Here is a 16,915-nt window from a genome sequence, read left to right on the forward strand (position 1 = left end):
AACATAATTTATTTAATGAGTAGGTTAATTTAAAAGTGAAAAAGTAAATGGTTTATGTCAACCTACATAATTTTCATTTTGAGTTTAAGGAAGATTACCATAAGATTCATATATATTATTTATTGGCACAACTAATAGAGAATCAATCTCTCCCCTTCAAATAACTCACTACCCCATGGTCTTATCAGCATACTGAAGGCTCCTTGAGTCACAGAATCAAGACAACCAAACAGCGACAGCAAAAGAAGCAGCAGCCGGGAGCAGGTACAAGTTACATCACACCATTTGCAACAACATTCATAGAAATATGCGTATGTGTGCTTCATACATATCCACATACACATATCCCTACACAGATGCGTACTAAGGGAAGGACATGTAGACAGCAAGAAAGCGGGCGTGGGTGGATAAATCTGCGAGGGTCACGTAAAACAAAAACAGAGTGATCGAGGGGATCAAAAAAAAAAAAAAGAAAAGAAAAGGTCACCGTACAAATGATAAGAAATTCAGAAAGTCTTTATTTTATACCTTTCTCGTTCTGGTGAATGCAAACTAGTATCTGGTCTCAAGCAGTTGGTACTAGCACTCCTAGCCCTGTCAAGAGAGGGCTGCAGTTCACTAGTGCCAGTGCATTACATCCAGTGGTAGAAGAGAAAGACAAAGGAAAGAAAGAAAGACCACGTTAGAGAGGAAAGCAAAAAATAATGTTCTCGTTACACAAAATGTCGAATCGCCGTGATTCAGTTCATAAGGGTGTGAGAGAGCCACAGGGTGACGGTGGAAACTTTTGTTTAGAGACTAAACAAACATTATGCTTAAATCGCGTTGCATAATTCTTTTTTTTTTTTTTTAAAGAAAAAATCTCGGTCTAAAATATGACACTAAGTCACACCTACTTATGAAAACAAAACAAAACAAAAGAAACTGGATACAGGAAGCATTAAAAACAAAATGCCTAAAACTTCATTACCAAGGACAGATGCCACGCCAAAACAAAATGAAGGACATTATAGGAGAAGTAACTATACAGCTCCACTCTTCCGGTGCACAGCACTGGGCGGGGAAAGTGGGCGGTGCCACTTCCTGATGTTCTGACCTAATGGATATTCTCAGCGTTCTCAAGTTATAGCAATCGTGCTGAAGGGGGAATGTCCTGTGTAGTCACTGATCTGGTCACAGTGTGTGCGGGCAGGATCGCGCTTCACAAAATAAAGTCACGCAAATAAAACGGAACGAAATTAACCGCCACAGATGCGATCGACAAGGAAAACGAGGAAATAAGAAATGAGCAGACAATTATTCTAGGATGTAGGTTTATAATCCAATCGGCTTTAGATGGCTTAACGGGGCACGGATTACTGGACGTTAATTCAAAGTGTAAGGTGAGTGACACAGAAGAATATGGCTTTTCTATCTTAGTGGCTGGGGTTGGGGAATGTGTCCAAGCAGAGCGCACTGCTGTGGCTCTTACCTGCTGCTCCAACGGTAGTCGTTTTGTAATAAAGGCATCTTGGGTGGTAATGTGTTAGAGTACCTAACAAGGTCTCTGGGAATGGCAACGAAAGCAGGGAAACAGAAAAGTAGATATGAAATAAACTTCACTAAAACATTAAAGATTAATTGGGAGACAGACGCGGAGCTAAGCAAAAGGACTCTTACTAGTGTTTCCAGGGGAGTCACAATTATTATTTCTACGCAGGATCAGAATTAATAACGTATGGTCAGGTTATTCCACGTTACCCAAAATTATGTTGTGGGGAAGCATCTGCTGGGTCAAGGAAGTGTAAAGCAATGTTAAAGCAATACTAATACTAATACTAATACTAATACTAATACTAATACTAATACTAATACTAATACTTATGCTAATACTAATACTAATGCTAATACTAATACTTATGCTAATACTAATACTAATGCTAATGCTAATGCTAATACTAATACTAATGCTAATGCTAATACTAATACTGATGCTAATGCTAATACTAATGCTAATGCTAATACTAATACTAATGCTAATACTAATAATAATACTAATGCTAATACTACTACTACTACTAATGCTAATACTAATAATAATACTAATACTAATGCTAATACTAATACTAATGCTAATACTAATGCTAATACTAATGCTAATCCCTGGTTATACTTCCTGTGGGGAACAGAAAAATCTCAGATTTAAACCTAAATATCCACCCATTCATGTAATTTGAGACTTAAAAACAAGACAAAAAGAAACACTGAAGAAAGGAAATGATTAGAATCAAATGGCAGGAACAAGACTCAGATTTGCTGAGTCTGTGCAAGACCTATCAGGTAGCTGGACCTTCCTATAGAGGGCAGGATAAATCTAGTTAACTAATCTAGTATTTTTATATAATCTAATAATTTTCTATAGGCCCCATTGCTAGTTACAAAAATGTACCGTCCGTTTCATGTCATAAAACATGACAAGCAAACCCTGGTCACTAACTCTAGTCACATACTCTGGTCACTCAGTATTTAACAATTTCCCGGCACAATCGGGTTTACACTAACGCTCACATGAGAGAAAATCCTTTGAATCCTCAATTTAAAAATATTTTGCAGTCATAAATGAAGGAAAACAACACAGAACTAGAGTATTCAACCTTCATAACACTCTCTCCTTTTTGTCCCCCAGCATGGCCAATGACCTTTATTGGCAGGTTTTTGTAAAAATTTCCAAAGGGATTGCTTCAAAAGTTTTTCTTCCAGGGATGTTCTAATAGGGACCTAAGCAAGATCAGAAACAAAGTGCAAAACATTTTGGAAAATCTACTGGGAGAACATCTCAGCTCTGCAAGATACCGATTGAAATCTGAAAATCCAGCCTATCAAAACTCTAGCCTGTGTTTGTAGCAACAGTGTGTGAGAAGCAGTATCCATGACACAGGGTGCTGGGAGGTGTGAGTTCATAACATTTATCGAGCATCCAGGCCATGCTGAGGAAGGTCCAGCACTTCACGCCTACTACACACCCCTGAGAATTTTTCCATGAAGGATGAGATTTATAATAAATAATTTTCTGGGAAGAGATCAGTATGAGATAGGTCTTTTAATACGTTGATTTAAAATGCATGGCAAGGGTTTTAATGTGCTGTTTTCTACTTAAGTCACAAATTATTATCAGTGCAATAGTTCAGATAATCAACTGTTAGATCTGTGAGCTAAGACTACAGTAAATGTAGTATGTCTTATTTTTTAAAGCACCGCTTAAGAATTAGGCCATAGAAACGCATATTGCTAATCCGTTTCTAAAATTTATATGAAATCAATCTATATTATTTATCCATACAAATAGGAGATTACATGTGTGCATATCTTTACCCAAATATAGGTTGAATACTTTTATAAATACGTGAGCACAAGTGCATAAAATATTATATATATATTTGAACTCATGTTTGTTTCTGCTCTGAGACATTTAATAGTGAATATTAAGGGGCACAGGAAAAAAAAGCTTTTGAAATTTATCTGAATAAAAATTAGGTATTACAAGGCAGTCATAATAAAAATGAAAAAGCCACGATCAGCAGTTTTACTAGGACCAACGGGACCACTACAGAAGTAACAAGAAGTGGGCAGAGAGGTCGGATGTAACACTTGCTCTGCATCTGTGCCTTTGGCTGGGAATCCTGGCCTTCCTACAGCTGAGAGCTTGCCAATGGGCTTGGTCGGCCTCAGATTCACATTTATCGGTTTTCATACACTCTACATTTGAAGATGACTAACTCCCTGAAGACCTGCAAAATCGGCTGATTCAATCGATTGAACAGTAAGAGATATGGAGTTTGGTATTCTTAGTGAATCAGTTAAGGATGAGATTATATAGAACGATGCAGCTAGAAACATAGGTTTTACAAGCCCTGATACAAAATAAAGAGGAGATGCTTTTTTATTTAGATGACTGGTCTGCACCCCACACACACTAGACACACCGATAAATAGGAAAAGGCGTGTATGCAAACTTTTTCTTGATAGCTGCAGTCACATAGACAAAAGTAGGGGGAAACTCATGGAACTTATAAACAAATCATTGTTACTTAGAAACATGTGCTTGGACGAGCAGCTACTGTGCCTGGATGGCATAATAACACGGTGGATAGATTAGCATAATAAATAAAGCAAGGGAATTTAAAAATGTTTTTATATGTTTAATTTTTTTCATGAGTTGATAAGCAGAACTAGTATTGCCTCGGTTTTTCATGTGGCCCTACACAACAAGTTCAATATTAACTAGTAGCTGAATAATTTTAGCGTCTAAATTTTAAGTAATTTTACTAGCCCTGTCACATATTGTATTTGACCAGAACCGCATGTTCCACGGGGACGCAGTGAATTCTGAGCTTGTCTCTGCATTTCAGGTGTGACGTTTGAGCTTCTTTCCTTTAGCTTCTTAAAACTATCGTTTTATACTTGCAAGGGCCTTTGCTCCTTCTTGACGTAATGTTGCCTTGACATGACAGTAATGACTAGCTTGCCGCCATCCACAAGCCAACTGCTAAAACGTGATTTTCAGCAGACTTGAAGTCCAAGATAGAAGTCTAACACACAGCATCATGCTTTAAGCAAGGTCTATCATGTCTTCATCCTCCCAACCGTAAGTGCACTGCTCTATGTCTTCATGGGGGAGTTCGTTTTGTAGCCTATCTGAACACGGGGGTTAAAGAACTGGAAGCTAAACCATGAAAAAAAGGAACTGAAAACATTTTAATGAAAAGGACAGCACAGCAGAACGAAAGGATAGCAGGCTGCAAAAGAAAACATTGTAAAAGCTAAAGCAACAGTGACCACAATCATGAAAACAGTAAAACAGTAAACCTGCCACGCACAGGTCAGAAACTTTGTGACTAGACAGGTCTTTGAGTCCACTTGTGGGGAGGGTGAGCTCACAAGGGGCCCTTGGGATCTGAACTGTATAAACGAGTTCCTTGGGCTGGTGGACAATGAGGACATTTCCAAAGAGACTCACCGAGTCTCTGGATTTTTGAATGCACTGATGTCAAGGTGGTCTGCTTTAAGTTGGAAACATGGCAGTGTTTCTAAAGACCTTGCATCACCTCCACGTGAAATAATGTAACTTTTTTTTTAAGGGTCGGGAGATTCTATGTGTAGCAATGGTTCTACCAAGGGCAGGGAAGGAAGAGTAGAAGCATGGAAAGCAAGTCATTACACACAGTCACCAGAACCAAATCCCTGTATTTACCTGGTCATGTGTAGGCTTTCTGCACTTCGTCCTCGTTTTGCTCTGGGCAGCATGAGAAGCTCACTGCACAGACAGGATGGGTGGTGAGTGAAACGGATAGGTCATGGGGCATTAGATGACATGGGTTGTGCCAATGGTGTGCCAAGGAGAACATGAAAAGGGGGAGAAACCATATTGTCTGCACTAGCATGTTTGCTTGAGGGGTTGAACAAAAAAAAAAAAAAAAAGAAACGTAACAGCATTTAAAAGTTCCAACAATAGAGTACAAACACCCTGGTGGAGGTCCTAACTGTTGCCGACTTAACTACTCAGTGATACAAAACGATTTCCTGGAATACAAAAAGGAAAGAAATTCAACCTTTCTCCCCCAAGAAGTACAGGAACTTATTTCCGAGGGCAGTCATTTCAGTAACTAAAATGTACTAATTTGACCTTTCAGATATTAAAATGGAAATTCACTGGTTTTCCTTCTTTTGTAGCAACTTAATCACATGATCCTTTCCTTGTCATGAACAGCCACTGAGAATATAATTCTGGGTTTTTCTTAACTAGGATTTGTATTCTAAAATAAGTATTTTTCTAGGGCTGAATTATTTTAATTATATTGGTTGCCTTGGCCACTGTAGCCCTTTGATCGCTGCTACCTCCCTATATTTATTGGGGCTCAGATGAACTCATTCAACTGGGCAGTATGGAATACGATTTCTTTGACCAAGTCAGTCCCAGTACCTAATGTGACACACTTGAAGGTAATGGCAGCATTTCCTATAGTAACTGAAGACACTCAGCTTGGGCTCTGTGTCCCTCAGTTCATCACACCCACCATTTAACACCACCTTCCTTTCTCTACGCCTCCCTGAACTTTCTTTCCCTCACTTCAAAAGGCCAGAAGAGAACATGACATTCAACTGTAACTCAGGCCCTGCCCTAGGCTTAGGCTAATCCCAGGACATCCCTGTGGTGTCTTTGACAAGAATGTCTGTGGGCATGAAGAAATATGTGTTAATTACATAGATTCCTATGAACAACTTCCACGAAACATTTGTTCATCGATAAACGCAGAGCTAATAACTTAAACAGCCATAAAATGATCTATCAATATATTTTGCATTTCACAGACATCCATGAGAAGACACTAGATAAAAAAAGTAGTGTATAGAACAAAAACATGATTGAAGTTTTCAGAGACCGTAGTAGAAACAATCTTTCAGATGACCATTACCAAAAGCACTTTAATTATGTAAACGATGTATTCTTTTAATTATGAGAAAAGCATACCAAACATGTGACCCATGGAGAAAAACATTTGAAAATTGCCTTTGTAGCCTTTCTTCTACAACTCAGTACAAAATCTAAGTCATAACTAGGTAACCATGACTGAAAAATACGAATACTGCTATAACCTTGACTGAGCATCTTCGAGAGTTGCAAATGTGTAAGAAAACAAAAGCTGCTGGAGAGAAGATGTTTTGCATGATGGCATAGTTTAACTCACTCATGTATCCTATTGCAGCATTTGCATATATTAAAACAGAACAAAGGAGGACTGTAGTATTAAGATTCTACTTGGAAAAAGTACCTGTCTGGCTCTGACGAATATTGACTTTCCACATGTCTGGATCTGTGATCGGCCGGGCTTCGGGAGGCATCATGGTGTCGGGTTGGAGAACGTGACCTTCGTGTTGGATGAATTTCATCTAAGCTCCTAAAATGTGCCACAAAACTTCATTTGACAAAGCATGTTGTTTTCCCCAAACAATCAACAGAGTAAGAGAGAAAGGACAGACTGTAACTGGATAACACGTGGCCTGGGTTAAAGGTGTGGATATCACACCAAAGCCAATGAACTATTCTCATTTTTTGCCCACGTTTCATTTTTACATTGTTTTGTAACTGTGTAAAAGAAGAACTTTGATTTTCATCAGCACAATTACAGCTCCAGAAGTATGTTCAAAGGCAGATGAAATAGAACATACGCACGGGGGTCGGGGAGGTAGGGAGGACACAAAGAGAGAGGGGGTAAGGGGATAACTTTCAGCAATTAAACCACTTCAAAGAGATAATATTAAAATACTTTAAAATATATTCTCCTTTCAGGAAATTATTGTTGTTTAATTTCTGCTTCCCCAGGCCCCACCCCCCCTGCCCTGCTCCCGCCCCCATCCCCGTCCCCTCAGCTGAGCTTTTGAAAACCTTGTGGGAAAAGCAAGGGCTCTGGTAACAAATGGCGAAAAGGCTTCTAACCATCATTTCACTGAAGCTACTGATGTACAACAGAGTACACTGTGGTCTAAGAGAAGAAAGTGCTGCCAAGAGCATCGAGCCTGCCCCAGACCTACCTCTGTAATGGCACATTTGGTAAACGTGAACGAGGCCTTCCCTGATCATCGCCGCGATGAGGAGACACGGAACGTGAGCGGTGATGTGTAGTTCTTTGTTGCTCTGGCACTGTTAACGTGGTTGCTTTACTCTCTCTAGCACTAGCTCTATAACCCACTGACAAGAGCATACAGATAAAACCTGTTAGTGCTTTTCACGACAGGAACCGAACACAGAAATGATGAAATGCTATCAAAGCAGCCATCGACCTGCTAATGTTAGGTGCCATGCAATCTGGAGAGCCGTATCTCCCGAAGTTTTACGTATATAGACAGAAAGTGTAAGCTCAAACATGCATCAAAAGACGTTACAGTTAGACTCAAAGCTACCATGGAGCTAGTAAACACTGACATGACAGTCTATGCCTCAGACATTAGGATGAGTTGGGGCACAATTTTAAATATTGAGAATGGATGAGTTAGTGGCTTTTTAGCAACATCAACCAAGCAGCGAGAGATTTATAGTTAATACACAAATCGATGAATTGAAATCTGAAGTTTCTTTTAATTTATTTGAATTGTTCTGTCTTTTCTTTTGTGGGCTGTTTGCCTGTGAGCGCGCGCGCACTCGCGCATGAGCATTTGTGTTTGTGCGCGCGCGCATGCGCGCTTATGTATCTTCGCACGCATGAGTATGTGTGTGCATGTGGAGGACAGAGGATCTTCCTCTAATTGCGTCCCACATTATGAGGAAATGGTCTCATGGATTCTTGGGATCATCTATTCTGTTTGGCGACCTGCTGGGGAACTCCAGGGATCCTCCTGTCTTCACTTCTACAGCATTGGGTTCACAAGCACATGCCACCGCAACTGTGTGGGCTTCTGCTGCACATTTTACTGACTTAGTCATAATCAATTCCTGAACTGTTCTTCTAGAGGAAAAGCCAGTTAGTTGTAGCACAAATGTAGTCCTTAGGAAAGTACTCCAGCCATTTTAATTGAAAACGGAAACATTCCCGCATTCGTTCCAGTGAACAAAGGAGAGTAGCTAATTTCTACTATAACAAATGCTGACTGCGACTTTTGCAAGTAATAAATACAAACTGCAGGGGTAAATAGTGTATGAGTGGAAATCATGGTGACAACGAAGCGGAAGAATTAACGCTGTGAAATCATCCAATCTATACAGAACATCTAAAAGTATCCCTCCGCTGTGCTCAGGAAATATGAAAGGAATATGGTTAACCCAACTGCACAGATACACCAACTGTAAGGGTCTTGGAATAAAAATGTGTGTGTGTGTGTGTGTGTGTGTGTGTGTGTGTGATTTCTCATTATATTTAGATAAAAAAGTCATCTAATATCCATAGTAAGTGCTCACGGTTTTAAAGTGGTGCTCTTACGCTTTTATGATGATCATCAACGTTCAAAGTGCAAGAAAAATAGATAACAATCTGCGGTTAAGGAAATGAAACTTCCATTTACAACTACCTAAAAATTACATGACTCAACAGTTCTCAGCTGGAAGACTGAAACCATGTTTTGTTTTGCTTTTGTTTCTTATTTGTTTTTTTCTTTTTCAATTTCTCACTGACTTTAAAACTATGCCATCAAACACAACTTGGAAAAGCAAGTTGATAACTAGCCACCAGCTAGGTGGACATGACTGTACCATCTGTAGGTAAATTTACGGCATAGAGGTTATCTTTAGGATCAATTGAATGATATTTAAATGAAAAATCTTTAAGAAAGAGCAATTGAGCGATATTTCAATGAAAAGAGCTCACCGTCTTGAATAGTCTGAAATGACCCTAAAATGGCAACATAACCTTAATTGTATAACTTAAAAATAGGCATTTTCACTTATAGTCCTGTGTCAAACAGTAGTGATTACATCTGTTCTTCATGTGTTGTGGAGAAAGTCTTTTTTTTTAAACAACAGATTACTAATCTGTCAGCATGTATTGAATAGACTTCATATTTTAAAGGGGGACAATTGTATCAATAACTGAACCCAAGGTTTAAATGGTTCCAACTTTAAATGGGAACAATTCGGTACAATAATGGCGCATCAATATTTAATTAAGGGTATAATGATCTCAAAATTTCAATGATGGCCAAGGCATATAAATTGGATCTTTATAATTACTATAAAAACAAACAGTGATGTGTTTTAAAAGAACACCTAGTTTTTAATTGAGTTATTTGCATGACGTGGCTTAAATATTGTGTATTTGTTAAGAAAGGACTTTAGGGAAAACAAGTTTTATCCTAACGCTTTCTAGATGCTAAGCGCTTTTAGGAAATTTCTTTTAGGAGTCATAAATAACTTGTGGCTTATACCGAGAGTATACTGAAGGCAACGTACGCCATTTTAGTGATTCAGGGTCACTACTGTGTGCTGTGCATGATGTAACAGTCAAAATTTTAAAACCTGACTTTATGTTAAGTGATCATGTCTACATCTATTCGCATTAATGAGTACTTACATCATTATTGTTTGTAGTTTTATTTCAATTATATTATTAATTATATAAATATAAAATGTACACAATAATATTTATCTATTACTCTGTTTATATTTTTTGATTATTTGATTTTCTAGATTTTAATCATTATGGACAACATGCAGGCTGGCTTAAGTCGCGAGTTGTAAGGGGCGGTTCTTAACTTTTTTAACTTGGTTCAGTTATAAATTCAAGATTTTATTCTCATTTCCTGAACTTACTGAAATATTCCTAAGAGTGGAGGATGCCACCCTTTAAGTAACAGCAATTTGCTGATGGGTTTCATGCTTCTTTGGCCATTCATATAACCACAGGAATACAGAACATTCTACAACAACTGAATTTCACACGTCCTCACCCCTTGTGGATTTAATAACTACCACAACATGTAAGCATTTGTTTTGTATAACAAAGATAATAGGTTCCATTCTCCAAACACTAGAACTACTAATATATTTATTGGAAAATAAAGCTACGTTTATAATTCAGAGTTCTGTAAGTGACGCCCAAGGGTGAGCAGTGGGTCCGTAAGTCATGCTGACTACTCAGAGGAAGAGAAGCATGCCACTTAGATAAATGTTTGAAGTTGGCTACTCACTCATCCTCTAATATCTCGTTTACAAAAGTGAAAATGTTGGATACAACATGAGAAACACCCATAGTAGTAACATTAAGGCCAACCCATCCCAGTAATTATTTGATTACTTTCTTTGCAGCAATAGTCCCATTCTATTGATTTAAATATGATGAAAGATTTGCATTTATGATCATATTTAGCAATTCAATTTTCTTAAATTTTGTAATTTTATTTTCTGTGAGAGATTCTGTTAAGAATGTATGGTCCCTTAAAAACAAAAACAGCAAATAGAAAATGTTATCCATTACTGTACAGAATTCTTGATCATACTCTAAGCTAGCCCACGGCACTGTTTGATTTAACAGTATTTGGACTTTTTATACATAAGTTCTTTCTTTGAATGACAGAATACAAACATGTGATTTTAAAAAAAAAATCCTCTGTATTTTTTTATCTTATTTTGAATGTTCATCCTTCCAAAATATCTGAACTCTCTCATTAGTGCTGATTCTATAAATTTTAATAAAATTGATCTCCTTAAAATAAGGGCATCCCCTGCAGTGCAGGCATTACATAAACGAAGGGCTTATATGCCAATATCGCTCTAATGAACTACCTTTAGTTAGTCACATTTATATATTCTGGAATGTCTCTTTTCATTCTCAGTTGAACATTCATTTCCCCTTTACTGGTTAAACAAAGAGGACTGAGAGGGAAAAAAAAATGTTTCTTGATCTTCTGCGCTCCCCTAACAACTCACGAAAAAACGTAAATCCAAACTTTCAAATGTCACAAAATGTCGCCAACTTATACATACACAAGACACGTATGTCAAAGAGATATTGACTCTTTTGAGAGCACGGTCTTCCTTCGAGACGGGTACACACAGTGGGTATAGCTAGTGAGCACATCACAGAAGCACTGGAAGGGACAGCCATGCGCATGCAACTTTAAACCCTGCCATGCACCTTTCTTAGTATATTCCATGGAAGGCTATGGTATTTTGAGAAATGGAGGGGGTGGGAGGGGGGAGAAAAATCATAGAAATACAATATAAAACACAGGAGAATGGAATCGGATGTGATAAGATTAACAGTATCCTTTCAAAACGACATCCACATTCTCACGAATGCTCAGAGCACTGTGAATTAGTGGGTTTTTTTTTTTTGTTTGTTTGTTTAACCTAACTTAGGCATTCTTCTAAGGGAGAGCCCGACTGTAACAAGTAACTAGGGGCGTGGATTCAAGAGACGCCGGTCCATTTTAGACATTAACAATTTGAGACACAAGTCACCATGGAATAACATAACGCTGATGTTTCTGCACTAAGGACCTCCAGTTCAGTGTCCAGAAGGAAGAAGCCTGGAAGTGGGCAGCGGAAACAAGCAGAGACAGTGAGGTGGGGCTCAGCCTTTCACCACGTACCTGGAGGCACTACTCCAATACCATCATCAACCTCATAATCTGAGATGTCACTATCACTGATTCGCTGAGATCCTGCACAACAGTAAGGCAAACAGATACCTCTGTGTGTCTACTCGGTTTACGACATGCAAAGGACATTGTTGAACAAGAATAATTCAAAGTAAGCACGGGTCTGGTTTTTTTCTAGAAAGGTGTCTGTTTAAAATAACAATAATAATTTTTCACAGAACTTCCTCCCACATACAGTCACACAGAAGGATGTTGACGGAATAAGATGTTACTTATATCCTTCTTCATTTGACTTATATCCTTCTTCGTTTTAAATGCTACTCTGAAAGCAGGCAGTGGAGTGCCCACAATTCATCCTGTACAGAATAGGATGAGGATACGGGTTCAAAGACCAAGCTTGCCATCCATCTGGCATGATTAAAAAGCATTCGAGCCCATTATTAAAATATATGCTTATTAGCTGTGACACTTATGAATATTAATTTTGAGGATATTATCAACCTGGGAAACACGGACATATGCTATTTAATGAAAAGGCAAAAAAAATTTTCCAGATTATCAAAACAATGCTTCTAAGTTTCATCTGCTGGACCATATATTTGCTGATAACTCAAAAATTATTACAGAGGAATGTCCTAATAGCCCCATGAATAACAATAAGCTTACACTGTCATGGTTTAAGCTATATATTTCTCATCAAAAAGATTAATAAACCCTGGAAAAGTGGTAAAGTGGCCACATATATAGCAGCCCTTTACTAAAGAGAGAAGTCATTCCACCAGTCAGCCCATCGATGACTCAAGCAATGTGCAAGACGTCACTGGGAGAATATTAGCGTTCATCTGTTACTCTTCATAGCACATATATTATTTTTACTGTGAAATATAACAAAAGTAGTTGGGCTGAATCTCTCTTAAAGAGATGACCAATGTTTCTACTAGTTTGCTCTACAATTAAGAAACACCAGAAAGGATCTATGTTTTGAGCACCAATCCTACAGGCAGAACAAAGCAACATAATTACTCTCTGTTGACTAAGTTGAACGGAACCTACTTTGTAGCTTTTTGCTGGAGCTCTCTCCATGAATATGCCGCCTGGGCATGAACGGTGATGGCTGAGGCAGAGGTAGTGAAGATTCGTCATGTGTCTGGAGTTTATACCAATGGGGTTCATCATCTAAAAGCGCCGTTTCCAACTCTATGAGGATCTGAAACGGTATTTCTCAAATGAAACACAGAAGGAAGGTGCCCGTGACTAAGAGGTAAAGGCAAAAGCCACAGTAAACAGGTTCGCTCGACATTTTAGACATCACCTCTCCGAGAAATTCACTCTCTTCGTCCTGTACTCTTGGCTGGTCCCACACGGTAATCTCTAACATTCGCTCTCGAAAATCTCTACGATGTACGTGTGAGTAGACAAATGTCTGATTCCATTTTGGCTCTAGAAGTTTCTTTACCGTTTTGGTTCTCCTTTTACTTTTGTCACTGAAACGTAAAAAAAGTGTCCTCAATGAACAAGCGTGACAACAAACAAGCAAGACACTGAGGGCAGTGGGCACGCTGCCCTCAACTGCGGTCATGTGTGATTTCAATCCACTACCCTTTGTCCTTCCTTCCCTGGAACGAAGATTATTCTCTGACAACTTTATACACACGCAGAGTGGATTCTGTTTACCATCCCTCTCCATTCCTATCCCACCCCCTATAAACCTTCCCACCCAACTCCCTACAGGCCCTTTTAGGAGATTCCTGACTTTGTATGATACACTCTGTACTGAGTTTAATGTCAGCTACCTGTGTGCTCACTGACTGGGCTCCTAGTGGACAGATAACTGAAGTGGAAAAGTTCCAGAACATCTGTAGCAAATAGTTTATCCATGAAAAGGATCTATGAACTCCTCCCCATCCATGCCTGACTGCTGAAGGACCTCTGCCCCCTGGTATGTGTGTGTGTGTGTGTGTGTGTGTGTGTGTATGCTATGTGTGTGTTCTGTGTATGTGTTGTGTATGTGTATGCTTTGTCTGAGTGTATGTATGTAGTGTGTATATGTGTGTGTATGTGTATGTGTATGTATGTGTATGTATGTTATGTGTATGTTCTTTGTGTGTGGTGTGTGTACATGTGTGCTTTGTGTGTATGGTGTATGTTTGCAGTGTGTGCATTTTATATGACTGTGTTGTGAGTGTTTGTTGTGTGTTCATGTATGTATGTGGTATGTGTGTATGTGTGTATGTGTGTGTATGTTGTGTGTGTTACGTATGTGTGTCTTGTGTATCTTGTGTGTACACATGTGTATGTGCGTGGTATGTGTGTGTGGTATGTGTTTTGTGTGTGTGTTGTCTGTTTTGTATGTGTATGTTGTGTGTTGGGTGTACATATATGTATGTGTATGTGCTGTGTGTATTGTATATGTTTTGTGTGTGTTGTATGTGTATGTGTGTGTGTTGTGTGTGTGTGTGTGTATGTTGTGTGTGTGTTGTGTATGTGTGTCTTGTGTGTCTTGTGTGTACACGTGTGCATGTGCGTGGTATGTGTGTGTGGTATGTGTTTTTTGTGTGTGTTGTCTGTTTTATATGTGTATGTTGTGTGTTGGGTGTACATATATGTATGTGTATGTGCTGTGTGTATTGTATATGTTTTGTGTGTGTTGTATGTGTATGTGTGTGTGTTGTGTGTGTGTGTGTGTGTGTGTGTGTACATGCGTGCATGTAACTTTAGTGCAGGTAAACTCTTGCAGGTTTGAGTTCTTGATTGCAAATGTTCTGTCTTGCCAAGAAGTTGGAGATCACAGCATGTCTACCATAATCATTCACAGTCTCTCCATTTCCTTCTTCTACGGTGTCCCATCAGCCTAAGTCATATAATAAATGTCTATAAATGTCTCCTTCAAGGCTGAAAAACTGACACTTATTAAGAATGCCTTGAGGTGAGGTTCAAACCCAGAGCTTCACACAAGCTTGGTGAACACTTTACCATGGAACTACATCCCCAGCCCATCCTTTAACTATTTTTGCATTGTAACAGCAAAATCTAAATTGTGCCCACAGGCATTAATAATAATAATACTAAATATTACTGATTTCAATTACAAATGTAAGCAATAGTTGTGACATGTACATATAAAGTTACATTTTAATGAAGTGGGTCAACTAATTGATACACTTAAAAATACCATTTTACTTCCAAGTAAAAGATATAAGGCATTGTCTTATGGGATAATGCAGTTTGGTCTATAAGTATAGAATTACTTATTATATTTAAAAATATGTCCCAGAAATGGAAAAAAAAAAGCATTTTCTCCATTAATACAGAAGTCAGTCAACTTTTCAAAATTCACTTATTACCTTCTATCTGGAAGAAAATACATTTTTACATAGGGATTCCTGGGACGGCCATCTACTCTAGGGGGTAGATCTGTTGCTTGTAGAACATTTACAATCAGCTGGTGCCCCACTTTATCATACCATAGCTTCACCTAGGAGAAATGCAGAAAAATCCCTGTTATTTATCAAAGTCATGAGGTAATATGATCCTTAAATAAAACATTAGAATTCTATTTAAAGGGTGAAATTTTGACTTGATGTATAAGGGAATTACAGTGATTTGGAAGCATAACCATTAAGAAGTTAACTTTTCTCCATTAAGCATTTTATGTCTAACTCATAATGGGCAAACCCGCAGTATTACATCTCTAGGGATAGAAATCCAACCAAGCTTGTTCTTTTAATGCTGAGAAAATTAAAATAATCATGGTGGGTTTTCTTTTGTTTTGTTTTGTTTGTTTAACTATTAAATACAACAGTTGGTGATCACCAATGGGTTTATTTTAAGGTCCTTAGAAGTACTCCCCATGCCGGGCTGCGGTGGATGCCACACACATTTAATCCCAGCACTTGGGAGACAGAGGCTGGCAAATCTCTGTGTTCGAGGCCAGCCTGGTCTGCAGAGTGTGTTCCAGGCCAGCCAACACACACAGATAAACCCTGTCTCAGAAAAACAAAAACAAGGAATAAAAAGCACAACAAAAACCAACAAACAACAAACATGCAAAACAAACGAAGAGGCTTCTAGAGACTATGCTGATGTTGAGCAGGAAAATGACATAAGATTGATGTAATCATATTATAATCTCAGAATAAAAGAGAATAAAAGAAGGAAGGAAGTGTGTTCTAGTGAGACGTAGCCAAAACAAGAGTTGAGTAAGATAGAAGGGAAGAGGCCACGGAAGACATTTACTACAGGACCACCCTGCCCCAGGCACAATCTGCTGTTTCCTGACATTTTTCTCATTTAATTTTCAGAAATAAGTTTTAATTAGCTAATAACTATGAGAGAAAGGAAAACAAAGGGGAGGCATAATGCATGTGTGATACTTCAGACAACATGAAGGCTGAGTGATACCCTGACTGACACATATGTGAGGCATGTATGACACATTTCTGACACTTCAGACGACATGAGGGCTGAGTGGTACTCTGACACATATGTGACGCATGTATGATACATGTCTGACACTGCAGACAACACGAGGGCTGAGTGGTACTCTGAATGACACATGTCTGACACTTCAGACAACATGAGGGCTGAGTGGTACTCTGAATGACACATGTATGACACGTGTCTGACACTTTAGACGACATGAGGGCTGAGTGGTACTCTGAATGACACATATATGACACATGTATGACACTTCAGACAACATGAGAGCTGAGTGGTACTCTGAATGATGAAGTCTTCATGCTAGAGCTGAATAGAGAAACACACAGTGACCTCAGAGGCAGAGCCTGGGCCAGCAGCAAGAACAAGGCACCAAGCTTTCTTCAGTTTTGTCCTTGAAACTTTTCATTTT

The 16,915-nt window shown here is 38.7% G+C and overlaps 1 protein-coding gene across 1 annotated transcript in view; it reads right to left on the reverse strand.

The window, feature by feature from the left end:
* The window catches only part of Rims1 (regulating synaptic membrane exocytosis 1), a 497,773-nt gene that overhangs the window by 133,338 nt on the left and 347,520 nt on the right, over positions 1-16,915 (reverse strand). Inside the window, 11 exon segments of the mRNA XM_032900856.1 lie at positions 529-618; positions 1,097-1,146; positions 1,148-1,199; positions 1,472-1,546; positions 5,231-5,293; positions 6,810-6,935; positions 7,570-7,726; positions 12,058-12,129; positions 13,120-13,273; positions 13,379-13,550; positions 15,411-15,541. Coding sequence (XP_032756747.1) covers positions 529-618; positions 1,097-1,146; positions 1,148-1,199; positions 1,472-1,546; positions 5,231-5,293; positions 6,810-6,935; positions 7,570-7,726; positions 12,058-12,129; positions 13,120-13,273; positions 13,379-13,550; positions 15,411-15,541 — 1,142 coding nt within the window.

The sequence above is a fragment of the Rattus rattus genome, chromosome 4, assembly GCF_011064425.1.
Source record: "Rattus rattus isolate New Zealand chromosome 4, Rrattus_CSIRO_v1, whole genome shotgun sequence".
NCBI classification, from domain to species: domain Eukaryota; kingdom Metazoa; phylum Chordata; class Mammalia; order Rodentia; family Muridae; genus Rattus; species Rattus rattus.